General features: G+C 39.9%; 1 protein-coding gene across 1 annotated transcript in view; it reads left to right on the plus strand.

Annotated features, from left to right (window-relative positions):
- Positions 1 to 10902, plus strand: part of SKOR2 (SKI family transcriptional corepressor 2) — a 38531-nt gene extending 27629 nt beyond the window's left edge. The window contains exons 7-8 of the mRNA XM_038541785.1: positions 5112 to 5177; positions 10226 to 10902. Coding sequence (XP_038397713.1) covers positions 5112 to 5174 — 63 coding nt within the window. The 3' untranslated portion in view covers positions 5175 to 5177; positions 10226 to 10902. The remainder of the gene's footprint in view (positions 1 to 5111; positions 5178 to 10225) is intronic.
- Positions 10903 to 23805: the final 12903 nt, after the last annotated feature.

Here is a 23805-nt window from a genome sequence, read left to right on the forward strand (position 1 = left end):
ATTTTATATTTAAGGCTTACAGAGCATATATTACAGAAGAGTCATTTGCCTACAGAATAGGCACTTTTTTTCCCCTCTAGATGAAATAAAAACCCATCCCATCCTACAATCATAGAGAATTCAAATATATTAAAGCCATCATATTTTATAACAATTCCCATAGACCCACAGTACATTTATCCTATGCTGTTACACAGTGTTCTTATTCAAAAGATTATATCAAAAGCATCTTGGGTATCATTGCTATAGAAGGAAAACTTATGAATTTCTTTGGCTTCTGCATTTTTAGATTCTCCACTGACTATAATTTCTGCACCACTGCTTCCTTTTTCAGTTTGTTAAATGCAGAGTTGTGATGACTATATAGTCAAATAATTGACTCTGTCTGTACATTTATAAATGTGCATCTCTCAATGTGAGATTTAAAGCATATGCAGTTTATTTAACATTTATACATGGACAGCAAGCTAACTTTTTTTTAAAAAATAGCTTAACATTAGAGTATATAGTACTTCACACATTTGTGTTCTCCTGCCCTGGGCTTTCAAATGCCATAAATGGGTATGCCTGGGTGGCTCAGCAGTTGAGCTTCTGCCTTCGGCTCAGGGCGTGATCCTGGAGTTCCCAGATCCAGTCCCACATCGGGCTCCATGCATGGAGCCTGCTTCTCCCTCTGCCTGTGTCTCTGCCTCTCTCTCTATTTCTCCCATGAATAAATAATTTTTTTTAAAAAAATGCCTAAAATGTTTCCCTTATTAAGCCAGAGTTATTTCTACAAGCAAAGAAATATATTCTTCTCACTATGAACCCAAACACAAAGGTTTTAAAATGTAACAAGTTCGTGAAAATGTTAGCATGTAGTGTATGTAGTACAGAGCAAAAAAAAAAAAAAAAAAAAACTCATTCACGAATGGATTGTGATTCTAGGAAAACCTTGTTCAATGTTGAAAACAAAACCCATCATCCTGTACCATTAAGAAAGTGAAGAAGTTAAATGCAATGTTACATATCGATTTTATCTAACTTTTTAATTTTAGCTAATTTTTTAAAGATTAAAAAAAAGAAGCTAAGGATATTTTACTCAGTGTATAAACTTTTGGTTACGGTTTTTTTTCAAAGGCTGAAATGTGATATAATTTACACATTATGATGCCTGGGTAATTTTTGTTTCATGTTAACTTGGCAACAATTTTTTCAAGTGAGTGCTTCTGTATAGAAGCTACTACTGTGGGTTTGTTGAAGACATGCTCTTCTGGACTCATAGCTCTTGAGGACATTGCGAAGCTGCAAAAGAGAGCCTTTGATAAATGGGTAGACCCCCAGATTCTTATCCTTTGAACTTGCGGATTGGTACAGAGGCACTGGAGAAAATGTGCTAGTGTCAAAGTGCCCTCTGCTGTTTCTCCAGAACACTGCAGCCGCACGCAGCCGGGGGGTGGGGTGGGGGGAGCTGGTCTCAAAGTTCTTCATTAAAAGCCTCAATTAAAATTATGCTCAATCAATAGATTTAGTACTAATGTTTTGTTCACTGTGGACTTGTAAAAAAGCTGTTTTACAACCTCCCAATGGTGGGAGCACAGAGCTTTCTCGCAGGGAAAGGAACGAGGTCTTGATTGTTGCTGGATGGGGCCCTCCTCCTTTGGCAGGGGCACAGCTCTTTGGTGATGGGGTCTTTCTTTGGAGATTCTCCAAGATTCATTAGGATGAGAACTTGTCCAAACGTCTACCATCTCAACCCATGTTAAAACGGGGTTAACATGTTTTTTGAAAGGTTAGATAGAACAATTACTGTTTGGCACTAAGTTTTTAGGAAAATATCCCGAGGCCACTAGAGGATGTTGGTTTTGTGGCTAAATATGTGAGAAAAGCAGGTCCCTGCAAGTCAGAGGACTTGATGCTGCCTTCACATTCTCCAGCAGGAGACAGACTTTGACTACAGTGGCTCCTTTTCTGATTATTGATCGATTGCCACGTATCTTGACAAGGCAATCACTGTTCCCTAGTTATGTGGCCTACTCCACTTTCTCCTTTTGACATGTTAACCCACCTGAATGTCTGAACTCAGGCTGGTTCTTTCTTGGCACAAACTAGGACGTTATCTTTTTATACTTTTGATAGACTAACACCAACTAGGTAATTAATTTAGAACTTCTATAACTTCGAGGGATTTTTTTTTTTCCATGCCAATCTTGGTGATTTCTAAGCTGGTCAAGGTGAGAAGAAAGGCTTTATAAGTTCTAGTACAGGAAATTTACGTGGACTACTTTGCTCAAATGGAGCTCTAGTAGCCTGAGCTACCTGGTTGGGGAGTGTTTGCCAAGGTCTCTGTGAATCCAGGATTGCATTTCATAGAATCCGAAGAACTGCCAATGATAAGCAGCACCATTACTTGATGTATCACAAGAAAAGAAACTCCCAACTATTTTTCTAAGATACCATCAATAATGAGACACCTAATTTAAGAGATGTTAAAATGGGAAGGGGAAAAAAAAGTATGTTTTAGAATCAAGGAAATAGGGTAATTTCCATGAACAGCTGAGCTATGTGCTAGTATATTTTTTATCATTCATGATTTAGGACTTAGCATTAAGAATATATGATCTTCAGCTCACAACCTTAGGCTTTTTTGGTCTTTGATTTTGTTTGGCTTTTATTTCATTTTGTTTTAATGAAATGAATGCAACAATGTTTGAGTAGGAGTGATGCTTCAAACAGATGTAAATTCCAGTCTGGAGATTTGGGACTCAAATGTGCTTTTGTGGAAATGTCCTTTTTTTCTCCCCTGGGTCCTTTATTTCTTTTCCATCTCAGCTTCCCAGTTTAATGAAATGCTACATTGTTGTTTCTGAGGGGAAAAGAAAAGAGAAAGAAAAAGAAGAAAGTAGGAAGGGAGGGAGGGAGGGAGGAAAGAGGGAAGGAAGGAAAGAAGTAGGCATTCTGACTTAAATCTGAAAGCAGAGCCCTTCAGACACTTTTCTTCGGGTTGGGATGAGTAGTTTATTGGCTTTGATGAGACAGTCCATGGTGATGTTAACTTGTGTGTGCCTGGGACGGGACAGACACTTTCTAAATTGTTGTGGCACCAAATCTTGATGTTGAGGACTCTCAATGAATGTGGCATACAAATACATTGTATTAGGTAATTTCTCATACCTCAAGGTTTATATCATTTCTGCTTGTTATCCTATGCAGTAGAATTTCATTCAAGGCTCTGTTATATCATGCATCTAAAGAGAGAGGTGATCCCTGTGTTTTGGCATATCACAACAAACACCGTGATGGAAAATGTGTGTCTCGGTTAATAGCAGGTGTAGCATAACCTAGAGGGAGAAGAAAAGGTAACTAGAGTAGGTGCCTATGTCACTGTCCTTGTCATGGTTATCCAGCTCATCTCAGCTCACATCCTAAAATGTGAGATTGGCACTCTGAACCTTTTATGGCACTAACTAAATGAATCGTTAATTTTAATGCTGTTGTCTGAGGCCTTTATCAGAGATGTGCCTATCAGATGCATCCATGTTGTGTTTGTGTATCAAAATACTGATATGGTTGTTAGGCTTTTCTCTCTCTCCCTCTCCCTCCCTCTCTCTCTCTTTTTAACCATTAAAAAGACTGATTCAACTGGTCAGTTATTACGGCAAAATGGTCCAGATAATTTTAGTCACTCGCATCATTGTAGATTCATAGTTCCTTCCCATTGGAAAAGACTCATATTTATGGATGGGACCAGGAGAATATAGCACAGATAGACTGGAAATGTGGAGAATGTACATGTATCCCATGTTCAAAAAGCATTGCCTAATCGGATGAAAATAATTGTATTTCCCTCACCACTTTTACATAACAGCCACATTTCAAGTTATATTGTAGAATATTCATTTCTTTAAGTGTAGAATACTCATTTCTTTAAGTGTAAAATAGATTCAAATCTTTAGAATTCTGAGTTTAGCCTTATAATGATGAAGGTAAGTAACATAAGGATAGAGTAACTTAACTGGGGTTAACGGAGAGGTAAATCTAAATAATACATGTAGTCCGACTTCAGCTATTTGAATCTTCTAATGAAAAGTAACATATCAAATAGGATAGGCTTTCTTTCAAAGTCCCAGCACTGAAAAGTACTTTTCAAGTTTATCCAGGTAGCGTTCTCAGGGGCATATTTTCCACTCAGTGCAATTATTTCTGATGCTTCTTAGGAGTTATTGGGAAATTACTGAGAGTAATAATTCGTGTTGAGTTAGTTCATCTTACCTGTGATTTGTAATGACAGCATATCTTGTCACTGTAATTAAATGAAAGATAACATTGAACTACTTTGTAATCACATCCTTTTCTCTTTACTTGGGATGTATATTATAACGTAACTTCGTTTTCTACCTAAACAGTTTCATATTATCAAATGCAAATTTAAAACATTCTGAAAGGGGATCCTGGGTGTCTCAGCAGTTTAGCATCTGCCTTCAGCCCAGGGCATGATCCTGGAGTCCCGAGATTGAGTCCCACGTCAGGCTCCCTGCATGGAGCCTGCTTCTCCCCCTGCCTGTGTCTCTGCCCCCTCCCTCTCTCTCTGTGTGTGTCTCTCATGATTAAATAAAATATTTTTTAAATAAATAAAACATTCTGAAAGTGAAATGTCACATCCTGACCTCGGAGACTAGCTCTAGCAAGAGTCTGGTGTGATCACCAGTTCTATCCTTGATAGGTTTCTTTTTTTTTTTTTTTAAGATTTTATTTTATTTATTTATTTATTCATGAGAGACACAGAGAGAGGTCTGTAGGCTCTTAAGGCAGAGACACAGGCAGAGGAAGAAGCAGGCTCCCTAAGGGGAGCCCAGTGTGGGACTCGATCCCAGGACCCCAGGATCAAACCCTGAGCCAAAGGCAGGCGCTCAACCACTGAGCCACCCAGGTGCCACTGTCCTTGATAAGCCTTTTAACAGTCCTCAGGAATTGCTATATCCTGGAAGCTCCATACTGTTGATGAACAGATAGAGACCTTTTCTTCTTAGAGGGGAATTCACTGGCATTCAAATTGTTAGGCAGGATGAAGGGTATGTATCTATCTTCAAGTTTAGCTTATCTTAATAGTCTTGCTTGTTTTTATCTTACAGATCCCCTATGCAGCAAGCTTGATCAGGAAAGAAAAGCTTGGTGCCCATCTCAGCAAAAGCTAAAAGGTAAGCTTACCAGAAGAAAGCGATTTTCCTGAACCCTGAATTCTTATTGCTCAGCCATGTTCTTTACTGGTGTTTTCGAAATAACAAAGGGATTAGTCAAGTTGCATTCTGTATTTCAACCAATATACAGATGAACTTTTTTATGTCCGGGCGTGGGACTTCCTAACCAAGTAGCCATGTGCATTTTATAGATTCTTTGGAAAAGTCCTAAAACTAAGGAAATTCTTTACTCCTTTGCAGAAGCAATCTTTGTTCTGTTCTAAGGTTTTCTGTTCTCTGATATTCTCCCTGACGCCTCAATTACTGCTCCTCCATGAAAGTGGAGTGTCGGTGATCATTTTCTCTGCCTTTCCTTTGCTGCCAAAAGTCTTCCTCAAATCCGGCTTCCAGGGAGCTAATAACAGACGGTGATGTGAACAATTGCTGCAACATGGACCTTTGAGAACATCTGCTATAGGAAGAGTCATCCATTCTTTCCCTAAATCAATCACTGTTCCTCTAGAGCTGAAGCCAGGTTCAAGATCACATCCCTGGCAAGGATTTAAAAGACAAATTCTCTGGGCTCTTAAGGCAAAGAAGACAGTAAAAATTCAGTAACTGTAGTCAGAACATACCTAAACATCTCAAAAGCAACTTTTTGATTATATAAAAGATATATACATAATTGTTAGAATCAAAGGGATATAGAAACTAAGGCTTGTTTCTGTAACCATACATCAGGATGACCTAACAACTAGAATTGCTAAATCAGGAAAAAACGCGGATGTCAGAGGGAGCATTTGTAAGTGCTCATGGCCAACTAGGATTGCAGTCATTTATCAGTTTGACCTGTTCCCATCAGAATCCTTCTTCCCAGGCCTTCCCTCTGGAACATATTTTCAACTTAATAGAATTTATTGGCAAAAAGAATTCTATACAATGCAGGCTTGTGGTTCCTTTTCTTTCCTTCCCATCTCTTTCTGCATATCACAATCCTCCTCCATCTTTGTACAAATGACAATCCCACCTCTTGTCATCGCCTTTGTTAGTGATAATCTTCAGCATTTGTCTTAAATAATGATATTACATCTCTAATATTTCATCAAGAGCTCAAAAACTCTTTCCAAGACAGTCTCTCATTCATATGCTTTCCCTTAATTTTATACACAAAGAACTGAGGTACGGAGAAGAGAGATGTGATGTTTTATATCCATACTGCAAAGCTAGAAAAAGATCCTAGGGCTCCTGACTCAGTGCCAACTTGCTTCTAATGCATGCACTTCCTCTCCTCTTTGAGCAGATGATTTGCAAGGGAGACAGTCACATAATAAGTCATTGTGTTTCCATCTCCACGAGTTCATACACAAATGGGCCTGTGAGTTGGCTCTGTGCTATATATGTAAATATTCTTAAGTCTGAAGTTGATGTTGGATAGTTTCTTTCTCATTAGAGGAGACGAGTTTGTACCATTTGCATGAAATGAATAATTTTAGAACAGTCAGACCTCACTAAATCTTAACCAAGAATACCAAGGTAATCAAGGCAAGAATCACCCAAATAAACTCATAGGTGTAATAATTTGAAAATGTCAAAGTAATTTTCTTTCAAGTTAAAGAGACTATATTAGCATGTGTTTTTTTAAATAACATTTTTATTGAAGTATAACACACACTCATCAAAGTCCAGACAGAACTCATCAAGTCATACAAGTCATGAAGTCAACAAGTCAAAATTCAATGGATTTTCACAAGATGAACTCACTTAGGTTTCCAGCACCCAGACAGCCTCCCTGTACCCCTCTCCTGTTGCTCTCTTACCCAACAAAGATCAGTTTTGCCTGGCTTTGAACTTTAGTAAAGGACATTGTATAGAATGTTCTCTTGTATCTGGCTTCTTTTACTCTGTGTTTGTGAGATTCACCCTTTGGAATGTGGTCTGATTCCCACTCAGGAACTTCAGTAAACTCTCTTTTTTACTCCTTCTGATTCCCCAACTCATCTCCCCTGCTTACCACGAACTGCTCTTGCACCTACAAAATGAAGACTCACTGCCCAGAAAATGTGTCTTTGATGGTGACATCGAGTACCACAAGGTGGAAAGAAAAAAAAAAGATTGATTTGTGTTTAGTAACTAATGCTTCCTTCATGCTGATTTTGTTTCCATCCTTGCAGACAACAGGGATTTCTCTAAGTAGACCCTAGTGCTTTCAGAAGATTAGTGGTTACTTAAATGCTGAGCTAAATCAGCCAAGCAGAGAATCATGACCATATTGTTAGAAGCAGTATTTGATTCTCAACATGCCAAGCCTGCAAGGAATTACCCCAAGAGAGATTACAAAATAAAAATCATTACACCAAGGGAGAGAGACAAATTCTGCCTTGCTGAGTGACCACAGGTTTCCAAATTAGGGACTGATGCATTAATTTTTTTTGCAAGAGTGACCGTTAAGGTAGTATGCTGTGCTCTGGCCACCCAGTGGATTCCAATATGACTATTAAGAGGAGGAAGCTTTTCAAAACCACAGGCAATCCACTTAATAAGCCAAGCAAGTATTGCCACATATCACTGCTCTACAAATCTTTTTTGCCCTACATTAGGACAGAAGAAACTCCACGTTGAGTCGAATAAAGGTCCACCCAGGCCAGGGTACTAACTGTAATTCCATTAGAAGAGCCAAATTGTTGTTCTTAACAATACTGACCTCAAAATTCAGGCACGTGCACTGAATGCTCGTAGCTTTTCCTTGATAACTCCTTAAAGACCCATTACTCATGGATTTATCTAAACCTTTCTTCAACCTAGGCATAGTCCCCTTTGGGGCAATGAATTCTATTTGGTTAGCTACCAGCTGTGTTAAGTGTAGTTTGCTTTCTTTATCTTCAAACTACCTCCTAAAACAAGCCATAGTAGATCAGCCATCAGACTACTTTGCATATTTGTCTTTTTTTATTTTTATTTATTTATGATAGTCACAGAGAGAGAGAGAGAGAGGCAGAGACACAGGCAGAGGGAGAAGCAGGCTCCATGCACCGGGAGCCCGACGTGGGATTCGATCCCGGGTCTCCAGGATCATGCCCTGGGCCAAAGGCAGGCACCAAACCTCTGCGCCACCCAGGGATCCCCTACTTTGCATATTTGTTTCATTGTAAGCTCACGAGTACAATAGAAATGATTTGAAAAAAAAATTCAAAATGTTGAGTGTATTACCCTTGCATTTAGGACTGGTCTTAACACCAGAATTATTCCCCACAGTCTCTCTTATCTGTGGTTGTTTCTGTGACGTGTGTCCTGTACAGACACACAATGTAATCTTTGTGATATCTGCACCCCCAAAGAAGTGCCACATCAATATGAATTTAATTGTTACTTTACATTTTTTCTTCCAAACACCTTTTAACATTAAACAAATGTCCTCCATATAGCTGGTTGAAGCACCTAGGTCTTTCAGTCATTTTACACTAGTGGAAAGTGGATCATGGGAAATAACTTGTTCATAGTCATACAGAACCTCGTGACCAAGCCAGAAATAGTAATGACCATCATTTATTGAACACTAATTATGCAGGATGCTGGGCTCAATTCTTTGCCACATTATATATCTCTATAATGTAGATCTTATCATCTCTATTCATACATGGGAAAATTTAGGTTCAGTGAGGTCACTTAGCTAGCAAGTGACAGAGCCAAGGTTCAATCCAGGTCCATTTGACTCTAGAACACTTCTCTGTCTCCCACAGATCATTGGGCTTGTTTGGAAGGGGTCCGCCTCCTAAATCTGACACTCCCTCCTTATGTTATCTTGAACGGAATATCATGTAATCTCTTTGAGGCTCACTCTCATCTATAAAATGTGGGCAATCAAGCCTGATCAAAGTCTCTGCCAGTTCTAAAATGTTGATTATCACTCTTGCATACCATACTTCTGCCCCTTTCCTACAAAGGGGCTGCTTTTATTAAAGTATGCTCAAGACTATATGTAACCCCTAGGGCATGACCAACCTACTTTTATCTTATGTCTGCATTTTCTTCATCACAAATGTCTACTTTGCATACTTCTGGAGAGTTTGAGAATTTCTCTTCCTATACTAACAATATCTACCTCTTTGGTAAAGTCCTGTTACTTCTATTTCAGTTCTGGAGTAATTGCTTCAAAAATAATAACAAGAAAAAGCTCTCAAAAGGATATATAGGGATTGTGATAGAACACTCTGTGTCTTCCTTTTGTATAGATCAAAGACAAAGGGAAGGAATAGCATATCCATTCCTTTCATCCATAGTCAGACATAGAGGACCAGGTTCTTTCAAGAGTCTCCATTGAAAATGATGATGTGCTCCTACCCTGCTCAGTGCTTTATGTCAATTTTCTTATTTAATCTCCAGAGCAACCCATTGAAAGATTGCTACTTTCACCATTTTCTACAGCAGGGAAAACTGACATGCAGAGACCTGAGAATGTGATCTGTAGTCTCACTGGGAGCAAGTGGCAGGATTTGCACCAAGCTTCCTGGCTCTGCCATCCACATTTCATCTGCTCTCCTTGGATTCATACCTCCAGCGATCATGGCCTAATTTGTATTCTCTATTATTAGTTATAAATATACAGTTAATAGCCAATCCAATGGTTTTGTTGATGTTGAATCACAAAAACTCCAGTCATGCTTCTGCAGTTGCATTAACACCTAAGGACAAGAAAAATGGATGTAACCGGCCATCCAGTCAAAGCTAGCAGGGCACTGGCACATGAACTTCTGTCTGTCCCTCTCATGGCAGGCTGTTGGAGGCAAACCAGAGCTTCTAGAACCTAGCAAACAGGGCTTTACTGTAAGGAATGCATAGCAAACCAGCACACTCTGATTTAACAGTTCTAGTTTGGCTCTGTGTCCACAGAGACGCATAAACTAAGAGAGCAGGCAAATATATGTACAAAGAGCAGATGCTCTCATAGTCACTGTTGAAACATTTCACCCAAACTGTATGAAAAGTGTCTTCTCTCAAGATATACTAAATGTTAGTTGACATGTTCTGAATCGTGCTGAAGTCCTCATTCTGTACGTTTTGTCTCATCCCAGGTGCACAGAACCACTCACTCTTGTTCTCTTGTAAGATACAGCCTGCCACTGAGCACTTCTGACCCACATAAAGACTGCGAATTGAAAGGGCTTGGGAATCAAATACAAAATCAGGTTCGGGAGAACCCAAGGACAAGTGACCTCAAAGCAGCACGGACAACCATGTAAAATAGACTGTAGTGGCCATTCATTAGTGGGGGGAGGGGGGCGCCAACCAGAGCAGCCAATGCTTGTTGCTTCTTTTGGTGGAACCAAAGTTTGAGTCTTTGTGTTTTTCAAAGCCAACTTAATCCAGAGTGGAGTGCTGTTAGCCAATTGGGGTGGGAAATCCGTGGACGGTCCCAAGTGATCTCAGTGCTGCACACCTGGAGAAGGTGGTTCTGCAAGACTGTCTGTTACGTTTGAAGCAGTGATTCTTAGTGGAAACACAAGACCTGTCCTAGGAGTAGGGAGCACGTTTCTACAGCTGGGATGGCCTTTGCCATCCAAACCTGCTTTTCACAGCAAACTGGACAGACTTACCCGTGGCCCCTTCCTCTCTGGTACTTTGCCTGCTGTATGAATGAAGATTGTATTCCTCTGGAAATATTTTACAGTTTAATATTGAGTGTAATTAAGAATATAATCATGTTATCAAAAATGGTATTTAACTCTGTTGTAGTTTCTTTAACATTCATGTGGATAAAAAAAAGTCTATAATAAAAAAACTATGAAGTAATAGTGGTGTTCATGTAGTTAAATGCATATTTGATTGGGGGCAGCTAATAGGAATGAATACTTTTTAGAATTATTTTGATATAAAATACTTGAATAAATTATTTTTGAAAATGGAACTCCTTCAAAAATTATTATTAAAGTCTAGGTTAGCCTTTGGCCACTGTCAGCAGCTGGAGTCCTCCCCATCATTCTAGGATCTTTGTATGGCTAGGGGAAGCTTCTGTGTTCCTGCTAGGTCTTCTGATAATGTTGGTGATGGTTGATATGGTGCTACCTTCCTTACTATGATGTTGAATCAAAGCCTGAGATCCGGGGCAGCCCGGGTGGCGCAGCGGTTTAGCGCCGCCTGCAGCCCAGGGCGTGGTCCTGGAGATCGGGGATCGAGTCCCACGTCGGGCTCCCGGCATGGAGCCTGCTTCTCCCTCTGCCTGTGTCTCTGCCTCTCTCTCTCCTGCTCTGTATCTCTCATGATTAAATAAAATAAAATCTTAAAAAAAAAAAATCTGTGCTTTAAAAAAAAAAAAAAAGCCTGAGATCCCCCCCTTTTTTTAAAGAATTATTTCTTTGAGAGAGACAGATAGGGTGGAGGGAGAGGCAGAAGAAGAGGGAGAAGGAGAGAGAGATTCCTCAAGCAGATACCCCTCTAAGTGTGGAGCCCAATGCAGAGCTCCATCCCATGACCCGAGATCATGACCTGAGCTGAAATCAAGAGTCAGATGCTTAAGCAACTGAGCCACCCAGCCCCCCACATCCCGTGAAATTCCTTGTATGCCAAAAATTCTGCCTCTCAGATGAGACAGAAGGACCAAAATGGTGACTTCTTTGGAGCAAGGATTTCTAAGTTCTTGCTGAGTTGCACAGAAATCTACTGCAGAAGACCTCTTACCATGAGGTTGCCAAGCACCATCCTAACTGAAGAGACGCCTTGCCAGTGGCATTCTTGACAGATTTCAAAAGAGGCTTAAAATGCCTCACCAGGCTATTTGATAGTTTCCCCCCCCCCACCATCTTCATTATCATGAACTATTAAAAAAAAATCACAATTTGGCCCTTGAAAAAAATGTTCTTAACCTTTGGTTGTCACATTAAGAACTCAAAGGAGAGCTGCTCATTGGTGATTGTCTTCCTAGCCCAAGAATAGCAAGAACAGGAAGCTGGTCAGAGAAGAGATCTAAGCAGGTCCTGGAATCTGAAGACAGAGTCCCAGTGATTACTAGTGGAGAATAACATGAGGGTGCAGTGACGGACCACACAGGACAGAATGCTCTCTGAAGGGTCCAGGCCTGGGTGTGAGCATGAGGCTCATGCAGCCCTTCAGATGAGGTTGGTCCACGTTCCTGAAATTGGCAGCTGGGCTTAGGAGGATAAGCAGCCCGTCAAGTTGGTGGAGCGTTTTCTCCACAGAAGCTTTACATGACACAGAGGGTTGGAAGCCCAGCACCCTTAGCTTTGTACTTCAAGCCAATTCTTTCAGAGGTGACAGAAAGAGCTCCTGGGAGCCCGAACAATGGTGAGCAGGGAGAGAGGCAGGGAGAGAGGCTGAAGTAATGGACAGACTTACTTATGGCCTTTGCCCTGCAGCTGCATTGATGGGCAGCATAAACTAACCTGAAATATCATTCTTTTTTTTTTCTAATTGCACCTTGAAATGTCTCATTAGTGCTGAAATATCAACAAATAATTTTGAAGCAAAAGGGAAATTAGAACTGGATAGCTTGACAAGAATATCTGAGAGCCTGGAGTTAGTAACTGTGCCATAGCTCTGAACTGAATTAATGTCCAAACTCTTGGGGAAGCCCACCGGCCTCTTGGATGCTGGTGGTATATTGTGACTTTCAGTTCTCCTCCTAAACTCCAAACTCCATAGAAGCCCAGTTGTGCCTCTTTTCCAAGAGCACTTGGAAACTGCTGTTGTCTTTATTCTCATGACCTTTGAGTCTCCCCATTTCTTGAGGTATTTTATCAAACTCAGTCTATTTCTTACAAACAGTAGAGCCCAAGAATCCTCCAGGTAACCATGAAGTTATACACCCAAACCCAAAACCTTCAGAGAAAAAAAGTCCGACAGATGACACGGACACATCATTAATCGATATATTTTCTCACTAAGGAGAGTGAACACCTCTTCTTCATTCTAGCAATGCTTTGATGCTCCTAAGTTGGAACAAAAAGAATTTGTCCCTAAAACCGGATGTGATTGGGTGATCCGAGCTGCCCTATGGAAACAGACAGGACATCCATCTAAAGTGCTGTATGGGGCTAAAAATAAAGCCACTCTTCAGAAGGACAAATAAAAATTCTTGGCTCCACAAAATGACAGCAGAAAAATGCTGTGCTCTTTTCTTTGACCATTTTATCATTTTAAAACTCCAAGGTCAAGCCAACTATTAGCTAATGAAGAATAAGGGCAATGCATATAAAATTCTCTATTTCAATTCCAGATGAAATCATAAGATCAGAAACAGCCATAGAAAATCAAAGCAGAAATCCAGTCCCAAACAATAAAGCATTTCCTATTGGGATAGACATTGCAGACAGATGCTTTTGGTCCTTAGGACGCCTGAGTAATTGCTCATCTATTTGCCACAGGCAAGGAGAATGGGACATCACATCCCACTTTCCTTAGATTGAGCAATGAGTGTAGCCTCAGCTCTGTGGAAAATAGAGGAGAATTCTCTCCTAGCTACAGGGAATATGACCAAGCAGATAGTATCTTTTTCATTTAAGGATAAGAGTTAAAACAGCCTTGGTCAGCAGTGAGGAGGGTCAGAAAAGAGGAATCCCACCAGCATGCTAAGAATGTGTAAGTACCTCATTTAATGAGGATGCTTCTAGTTGACTCCAGGCCAATGACAGAGCTCCTTTGTCTCTCTACACAGTTGAGGACACAAAGTTCAAGTCTGACCTCCTAACATGATTCCCCATACACAACTTACACAGTTTGTAATTACACATTCCTTCCTTTCATAGGAAGATGTGCACTGTACACTTCATGAGAGCAGGGGAAATGTTCATTTCAGCGCTCCACTACCTCTACACTGCTGAGCACAATCCCTGGCATGTAGTTACTACATAAAATATTTTTGTTGGTTAAGTGGATGTCATTTACTTTATTTGAGTCAATCCCAAAATCTGATTGTTTCACTGTTATCACTTTAAACTCAAGGAACATTGACATTTCATTTGGTTTCAAATGACCATATGTGGCAAATGTTAGTTACCATGCAACAGTATCCATTCCTGGTGGCAATGCACTTAGATAAAAGACTGCATCTCCCAGGCTTACTTGCAACTAGATGTAGCCATATGACTGTGTTCTGGCCAATAAGATGTAAGTAGAAATATGTGGCATTTTCAGGAATTCAATTCTAAAGAGTTTGACGTAGGCAATATTTCTCTTTTCCCTTCCCTTTCCTTCTTTCCCGGTGTCTGGAATATGGAGGGAGCCCCAGAAGCCATCTTGGGCCATGTGGTGACTTTGAAGATAGAAGCCATATGCTAGTATGCAACAGAAACATAATAGAAACCTGAGTCCCTAACAGCTGCTGAACCAGCGTTCTAACTCTGGACTGCCCACTTCCAAACTTCTTTTATTTTGGAGAGAAATAAAATTCTATCTTGTTTAAACCACTGTTATTTTAGATTTTCTGTTAACTCTGATTACAGAATCCTTTTCTCTATTTGGGAGCTCAGTGATCAGTTAACAGTAACACAACTTCTTATTAGTGTAACAACTTTCCAACGCATATTTATGCCAGTCATGCCATCTTACGTTCTCATTAGCCCTTTGCTTTGGCTAAGGGAGGTCAGTGGGTATGAAGGCTGGTTAGTTGCAGAGTTAAGCCTCAAATCTCCTTACTGCTATAGCCAGCTTTTCCTGCTCAATCTCTTGGCCTCACCATCAGAGCTGAACCAGTCTGTCACATCTCTGATATCCCCCATTGCAATATAGATGGGTGAAGATGACAGAAGGGCTGGATGTGAACTTGATCTGCTCCCCAGAGTAGGACAGGAACTGGGTTGGAAAGGTACACTATCCAAAAGACCTCACAGGCTCTTGTGTGATGCAAGCAAAGCTGTGACCTGGTGTGTAGCTAGGACCACAAAGAGAATAGAGGTCAGCAGCACATATATCCCAGGAGCAGAAGGTAGTCAGTCATCATCATCCTTGATAGTGGATCCCTGCTGCTCACTTAGCATTCATGGTCACGTTCCAACCTTGAGTAAACATACCACAGAGAATAAATAGGGTGGCAAGAAGCAAGCCCAGTTGACTTGACTGGGGGATATGACAGTCAGAGAGGAATTTGACCCAGGAACCCATGTGGGCACTTGGTTCCCCTAATCAGAGGGCAGCAAGGCTACTTGGGAGATTGAGTAATTGCTCTGGGACCCCTAGACTTGGACTAGGAACCACTACACAGGACTAGAAGGGAGCTAAGACTTTCTAAATGCCTCTGGACTCCAGTCTTGATGTAGGCTCTGAAACAATGTTGTAGCTTCAGGAGGAAGAATGGAAAGACAGCTGGTCTTGAACTGAAAAAGAATCCAAAAAATACTAAGAGCTGAGAATACCTTGCTGCAAATGGCCACTTATTTCCACACCAGGCCTAATATACATATAATTTAGAAGTAATAAACTCAAGTTATCTAAAGTAAATAATCATTCTGAAAAGCCACGACTCTGTACCAAATTAGGAACTTCCCTGAAAGCATTGTTAACGTCTGGAGTTTTCAAACAATAAAATTCATTCTTCTCATCCAACTTTTACATCATCTCACTATTAAGGACAGTGGCTTCCTGGATAATTGTTAATGATGGTTTTCTTTATTATATTTTAGACCATTTAGCAAAGTTTATTGATTTATACTTCCTTGTAATTAGTTGTAGTGATTAAAATAGCTTTTATGGCCCTCTAGAGATTGACTTTTTAAAGAATCAACATTTACCCCAAATTGTGTGCTTTAAAACATGGTTAAATACTGTTTGAATTCAGTACTAAACCATCATTGGTGAAACTGTGATTTTATATGTAGTTGCTTTCTCATCCCTCTGCTCATATGGCACTATCATCCAATTACTTGGCAGCCAATAATAATAACAGCAGCCAACTTTCATTGAGTGATTACAATAAGCATAACATTGTACCAAGTGTCTTAACACATTATTTCATTTAATCCTCTCAAAAACCCTGTGAGGCAGAGACTATTTAACTATTTAATTGAAATCTGAGGAGTTAAGTCACTTAGCTGAGAAGTAGAAAATTAAGAATTCGAAACTTTGGCCACTATAATTTTAAAATCTCTGCTTTTAGCCACTGAACTCCAGTGCACATTGCCAGGGGAGCCAAGCAAGACCCTTTGCACACATGGGTAAACTGGCAGCCCCCTGAATGACATTTGAAGGATGCTGGAGACCTTTCTTAAACAAAAATACCTATCCTCACCAAATTCACTTGAAGCTGAAATTCGTCCATTGGCAAGATTCCTCTAACTAAGGTATTTTATGTTCCTGGAAATATAAGTACTCTAACACAGTGCTACTTGAAATGTGGTCTAAAGCTAAAACAATAAAAAGAAGAAAACATAAGAGTAAATCTTTATGACCTTGGGTTAGGCAATGGTGTCTTAAATACAGCACCAAAAGCGCAAGAGACAGAAAAAAAATAGATAAATTGGACTTCATAAACATTACAAACTTCAGTGCTACAGATACTATCAAGAATATGAAAAGACAGCCTATAGAATGGGAGAAAATATTTGTAAATTATATACCTGATAAGAGATTGTATCCAAAATATATAAAGAACTCTTACAACTCAATAATAAAAATACAACCTAAATAAGAAATGGGCAAAAGATTTGAACAGACATTTTTCCAGAGAAGATACACAAATGTCCAGTAAACATGTGAAAAGATGCTCAACATCATGAGTCATCAGGGAAATGCAAATCAAAATCAGTGAACCCACTTCACCTTACTTCAAAAACCATTTCATATCCACTAGGATGACTGTTTTCAAAAAGACAGACAGTTACAGATTTGGTAAAGATGTGAGATAAATTGGAACCCTTGTACATTGCTGTGGGAATATAACATGGTGCAGCCATCTTATATTTTCCAAACTGTGGAAAACAGTTTGGCAGTTCCTTAAAAAAAATTAAACATAGAATTATCATGCCACTTATTAATTCTACTCCCAGAATATACTCAAAAGTATTGGAAACAGGTACTTATATATTTGCGTATAACTGTTCATAGCAGCACTATTTACAATAGTCAAAAGGTAGAAATGACTCATATGTCCATCAGTGAATGAATGGATAACCAAAATATGATGTAAAATATTATTCAGTCATGAGAAGAAATGAAGTATTGACACATGCTACAACATGGATGAACCTTAAAAACATTATTCTAAGTAAAACAAGCCAGACATAAAAGGTCACAGAATGTATGATTCCATTTATGTGAAATTCTAGAATGGCAAATTCATAGAGATAGAAATCAGATCGATGGTTTTCACGGCCGGTGGGGGGACAGATTTTGTAGAAACTACTTAATGGGTACAGGTTTTCTTTGGAGTGATAAAAATATTTTGAAAGGAAATAGAGGTAATAGTGTCCCCAAATCGTGAGTGTGTTGAATAGCACTGAAATGTCCTTTGAAATGGTTAATTTTATGTTACAGGAATTTCACCTCAAAAAAAAAAAAAAACCTTTTATAAATTTAACAAAAGATACGTAAGACGTTTCTAGTGAAAACCTCAAAATATTGTTGAAAGAAATTTAAAAGACTTAAAACACTTGAGAAATATCATGGGTTGGTAGATTCATTATTGTTAAGATATCAGTTTTCCGCAAATGTGTTTATAGGTTCAACACAATTTCAATCAAACTCCCAAAAAGACTTTTGGAAGAAACTGGCAAGATGACCCTGTAATTAAGCACAAGTACAAAGGACCTAGGATACCCAAGGCACTTTTGTTTTGTTTTTTGTTTTTTTTTTTTTTTTTTTAGTGATAGTCACAGAGAGAGAGAGAGAGAGAGAGAGGCAGAGACACAGGCAGAGGGAGAAGCAGGCTCCATGCACCGGGAGCCTGATGTGGGACTCGATCCCGGGTCTCCAGGATTGCGCCCTGGGCCAAAGGCAGGCGCCAAACCGCTGCGCCACCCAAGGATCCCCCAAAGCACTTTTGAAAATGAAGAGCAAGTTTCCAGGAATTTATACTCCTTGATTTCAAAACTTACTATAAAGTCATAACAATCCTAACACTGTGTGGCACTGGCTTCATGTTTGGCAAACATCAGTGAAACTGAATACAGAGCCCAGACATAGACCAGACCTATATGGCCATTTGATATTTGACAAAGATGCCAAAGAAATGGTCAAAGGAAAGTCTCTTTAACAAAATGGTGCTGGAATAAATAATTCTATGTCCATATGAAAAAACAATTGATTTCAACCTCTACTTCACACCATATACAAAATCTAATCTGAGACAGATGATAGACTGAAATGTAAAACTTGAAATCCTAAAAATTTCAGAGTAAAACATGGGAGAATATCTTCATGACCAGGAGGTAGGCAAAGATTTCTTATATGTACAAAACAATAGTCACCAAAAAAAAAAAAAAAAAAACAGAAAAAAAACAACCTGATAAATTAGACTTCATCAAAATTAGAAGTTTGTGCTCATCATAACACCAGTTAAAAAATGACGTGCAAACCACAAACTGGGAGAAAACATAGGCAAACATATATCTGACAAAGAATTTGTATCTAGCCTGTATAAAGGACTCCTTCATCTTATTAAAATAAGAAGCAATCCGACTTAGGGATGCCTGGGTGTCTCAGTGGTTGAGTGTCTGCCTTCGGCTCAAGGCGTGATCTCTCATGAATGAATGAATAAAATCTTAAAAAAAAAAAAACTCAGCACAAAAAAAAAAAACTCAACAAAAGAATTGAATAGACTTAAAAAAAAAGAATTGAGTGGACTTGTCATAAAAGAAAAGATACAGATTATCAATAAACATATGAAAAAGTGACTAACCCCATTTGTCATCAGGAGATAAGTTAAAACCCCAATGAGATACCACTGGTACCCTCTAGAATGACTAAATTTAAAGGACTGACGAATCCCTACACTGACAAAGTTTTTTTTGTTTTTTTGTTTTTTTAAGATTTACTTATTTATTCAAGAGAAACACAGAGAGAAAGAAAGGCAGTGACCAGGCAGAGGGAGAGGGAGAAGCAGGCTCCATGCAGGAAGCCTGACATGGGACTCGATCCTGGGTCTCCAGGATCATGCCCTGGGCTGAAGGCGGCGCTAAACCCCTACACTGACAAAGTTGTAGAGTGACTAAAACTCCTATGTTGTTGTTAGGAATATAGGGTGGGGGTAGCCCCGGTGGTTCAGCAGTTTAGCGCCTGCCTTCGGCCCAGGGTGTGATCCTGGAGACCAGGGATCAAGTCCCACATCAGGCTCCCTTTATGGAGCCTGCTTCACCCTCTGCCTGTGTCTCTGCCTCTCTCTTTCTGTGCCTCTTATAAATAAATAAATAAAATCTTAAAAAAAAAAAAAAAAAGGAATACAGGATGGTATAAATTCTTTAGGAAGAGGTCTGGAAATTTCAAGCCTAAGCCAGAGTCCCCAGAAAGGGAAATTTAAGAACAGCAATCACGAGAAGGCAACTAGGCTTTTGACAAAATATAGTGTGCCTCAACTTACCTTTTAAAAAGGCAGAAGAGCCAGGCATAAAAAAGAGGGAGCAGCAGACCCACTGCTGGGCTGGAAACACTATTTGATCATTTCCCAACTTCCATTCCTGCCTTTGTGAATCCGCTTCTGTGATGCTCATGGATCCTTGTGAGGCTTGGGTGCAGAGAGATTTCAGGGTTTCTTTGTTTTTTGCTTTTAAAGATTTTATTTATTTATTCATGAAAGACACACACACAGAGAGAGGCAGAGGGAGAAGCAGGCTCCATGCAGGGAGCCCGACATGGGACTCGATCCCAGGACCCCGGGATCACGCCCTGAGCCAAATGCAGATAGATGCTCAACCACTGAGCCACCCAGGTGCCTCCGAGATTTTTAGTTTTATTCTTGCTATATATGTTGGTTAGCCAACTTCCATTGCCTGAAGTAACTTGAACAGGCCTCTGCAAACTATACCAAACCTGTAAACAAATGCTTAACCCATTGGCTGTGTTTCTTTTATATAGTCTCATTTTTACTACGTCTGTGCCTAAAGATATAAAAGACATTTTCTGTATTCTCTGCTCAAGAAAAAGTATGTTTGGGGGGAAAAAACTACATGGTTTTTCCATCTCTTAGAAAAACAAAAGTTGTTCCATCATATGACAGGTTTTCAGAACTCTCACAGTCCCCAAATCCTTAAGTCCCCATAAACAGTCCCCAAATCCTTAAGTCCCCATAAGCAGACTTCCTGGTATACTTTGATCTCCCCTTCCTCCCAAACCCCTGCCACAGTCGCCACGACCTTTCCTTCTTGTATAAAATGGATTCAACCAAGATTAATAAGATAATACTTGTAAAAGACATCTTTTCTTTAATAAGCTACATAAATAACAACAGGCATAAGAAAGTCCCTTGGGATGCTACTTAATTCTCCAAACTCCTGGGAGGTTTTCTTACTTGAACATTAACAAGGAAGGAAAAATCTTGAAAACAACAGATGTAGGCATATCATCTTCTGGAACAGAACCTTTAATTCTTCACTCCCAATAAGCCAAGGCTAGTTGACCTTTATAGCTACTACAGCACCAAATTAATTGGGGAAAGTGTTTCTACACAGATGAAGACTCAAAAACTAATACTAGAAAAATAAGTATGAGCTAAGGTTTTGTACCACCACTTTCATCTTGCAAATTTTTGATGCTACCTGTTATCTACAAAATAAATCCCAAGTCCTACCTGTTGTTGAGGCTCCATACGCTTTGGACCCAACTTACATCTGCCATCTCACAGCTGGACTCTCCCTACATTGGCCCATCATTGCTATCTTCTTGTCTTTGCTGGGTACAATCCCCACTTGGAAGGTCCTCCTTCCCTGTTTCTTCTTTCCTAATCTGTGTTTAACACTCAAGGTCCAGCAGCTCAAGTCCATCCCTTGCCCTAGCTCTCTAAACCCTTAGATTTTTCACCCTTCTCTAAATCCTATAAGGGTATGAGGTTTTCTGCATCAGTTGCTTGGCCCTTCTTATGTGTTGCCTTACGTTTCTCATTGCTCCTCTTTGTCTTATTGTGCGCCCTGTGAGACTGTAAACTCCTCAGGGCAGGAACATATCGCCCTAGTCCTGTGCTGCACTCCTCTTGGTTGGATAAGTGTTTCCTAATGCAGACGACTTGGATGTTTCAAATGCTCTAAACTTGCATACAGGGACACCTGGGTGCCCTCAGTGGCTGAGTGTCTGCTTTTGGCTCAGGTCGTGATCCCGGAGTCCTGGGATCGGGTCCCTGCATCAGGCTCCCCGCAGGGAGCCTGCTTCTCCCTCTGCCTGCGTTTCTGCCTCTCTCTGTGTGTCTTTCCTGAATAAATAAATAAAATCTTTGAAAAAACCCCAAAAACTTGCATACAAGTTTGTAGAGAACTTATGAGAACTTGGGGGAGATTCAATATATAGAAATGTGGCTAACTAAGCTCATCTGTGTTCTGAGCCACAGTTCATTCATTATCACTGCTCCTTCCCACTCCCCCACCTGTCCCCTTGAGAGTCTGTCCTCTTTATGTATATACACAACAGATGCTTCTTGAGTTTCTTAAACCTTCATATATTATGTAGCTTTGCTCCATATCCAAAGTAGGTTAACTACACTAATAACACCAGCAGATGACTCTGGTGGTAGTTGGTATGGTGCCTGTGGATTTAAGAATCCATGAACCTACCACAGTTTTTCTTGAACTCTTTTCTTCTCAAGCTGCTGCCTCCTTTCTCCTTCCTGTCACCATCGATTTATTTTTCTTAATTCTTCTTAGATTTATTTGTGCCCAGGACCTGGCTTCCGCCCTGAGAGATGGCCACATTTAACTTGACCTTTGTATCTGGATCATGAATTGGTTGTTTTGCATTTTATTTTGAGTCCTAAGTATATTTATCTCTTATTGAGAGAAAGGGGTGCTCCCCCCCGCCCGCCTCTCCCTGTATTTGTAGTTAAGGTAGATTAAGAAATGCTGCAGTAACAAATAAAATCCTGAAATCTCAGTTGGTCAGTGGCCTAACATTATAAAATTTTATTTCTTGATCATATCACAGTCCACCACAGTCCACAGGGGAAAGTTTTCATCTGTGCTGTGGCTCTGACAACTTTGAGATCTTTGGAGCTCTCCATTGGAACCAGTCTACCCGGTCAACTAACACTGGGGGAGAAAGATCAAACAGAAAATCCACTGTTTCCACACTGCCCTGGCTTGAAAATAAAATTCACATTCCATTGGCCAGAATTCAATTACACATTCCTAAATAAGGATAGGGAATACTGAAAAATGTAAATATCCTGTGTACCTAGGAAGGATTCAGCTGGATATTGCTCAGCACAGTCAATACCACATCTTCTCACTTCTATCTTCCAATGGATTCCTATGTTACTTATTACCTGAAATCTATTTCTATTTATTTTTTCTATAAGAGACTCTTCACAGAGCATAATGACTTCTTGGTTCTAATTTGGAAATCGGTGCTTTTAGGACTATGACATATCTCTCATCTTCGATTTTTTATTGCCTGCTTAGTTTAGTTCTGTCACTTCTTAGAACTGTTTTTTGTTGTTGTTGCTGGTGGTGGTGGTGGTGGTGGTGGTGGTGGTGATGGTAGTTTTTGTTTTTTGTTTTTGTTAATCCATTGCTGGAGTACATCACCAAAAGGATGTTTGAAATGTACCTCCTTTGAAGTATACATTTCTTGAAGACAGGGCATCTGTTGTGCTTATTGTTATATGTCTACTGCCTAAAATAAAGCCGAAAGAGGTACATGGTACATATGTGTTAACTAGGTAAGAACTTTTTGAGAGTTTTGCATGTTTAAAAGTCTTTATAAAAAATAATTTTGGGCGGCTCCTGGGTGGCTTAGTTGGTTAGGTGTTCAACTCTTGATTTCGGCTCAGGTCATGATCTCAGTGTTGTGAGATTGAGCCCCTTGTTGATTCTCTCCCCCTCTGCCCCACCCCCCTCTCTTAAAAAATAAAACAAAATAAATAACAACAATAATTTTGTTTGAGGCCCCTGGGTAGCTCAGTCAGTGAAACATCTGATTCTTGATCTCAGCTCAGGTCTTGATCTCAAGGTCATGAAATTCAGCCCCTGCACTGGGCTCCATGCTGGGTGTGGAGCCTACTTTAATAACAAATATATAATAATAATAATAATAATAATAATTTTGTTTAATAAGTGTTAGTTTTGGGGCACCTGGGTGGCTCAGTCGGTGAAGCGTCTACCTTTGGCTCAGGTCATGATCTCAGGATTCTGGATTGAGCCCCACTTGGGACTCCCTGCTCAGTGGTGAACCTGCTTCTCCCTCTGCCTCTCCCCCTGCTTGTGCTCTCTCTCTCTCTCTCTCTCTCTCTCTCTCTCTCGTCAAATAAATAAATAAATAACATCTTTTTTTAAAAGTTAGTTTTTCCCTTATCTTTAAAATCTTTATTTTACCCTCACCATTAATAGCTAGTTGGATTGGGCAGCCCCGGTGGCGCAGCGGTTTAGCGCCGCCTGCAGCCCAGGGCGTGATCCTGGAGACCCTGGATCAAGTCTCACATCAGGCTCCCTGCATGGAGCCTGCTTCTCCCTCTGCCTGTGTCTCTGCCTCTCTCTCTCTCTGTCTCTATGAATAAATAAATAAAATATTT

This window comes from Canis lupus, chromosome 7 (assembly GCF_011100685.1).
Source record: "Canis lupus familiaris isolate Mischka breed German Shepherd chromosome 7, alternate assembly UU_Cfam_GSD_1.0, whole genome shotgun sequence".
NCBI classification, from domain to species: Eukaryota; Metazoa; Chordata; class Mammalia; order Carnivora; family Canidae; genus Canis; species Canis lupus.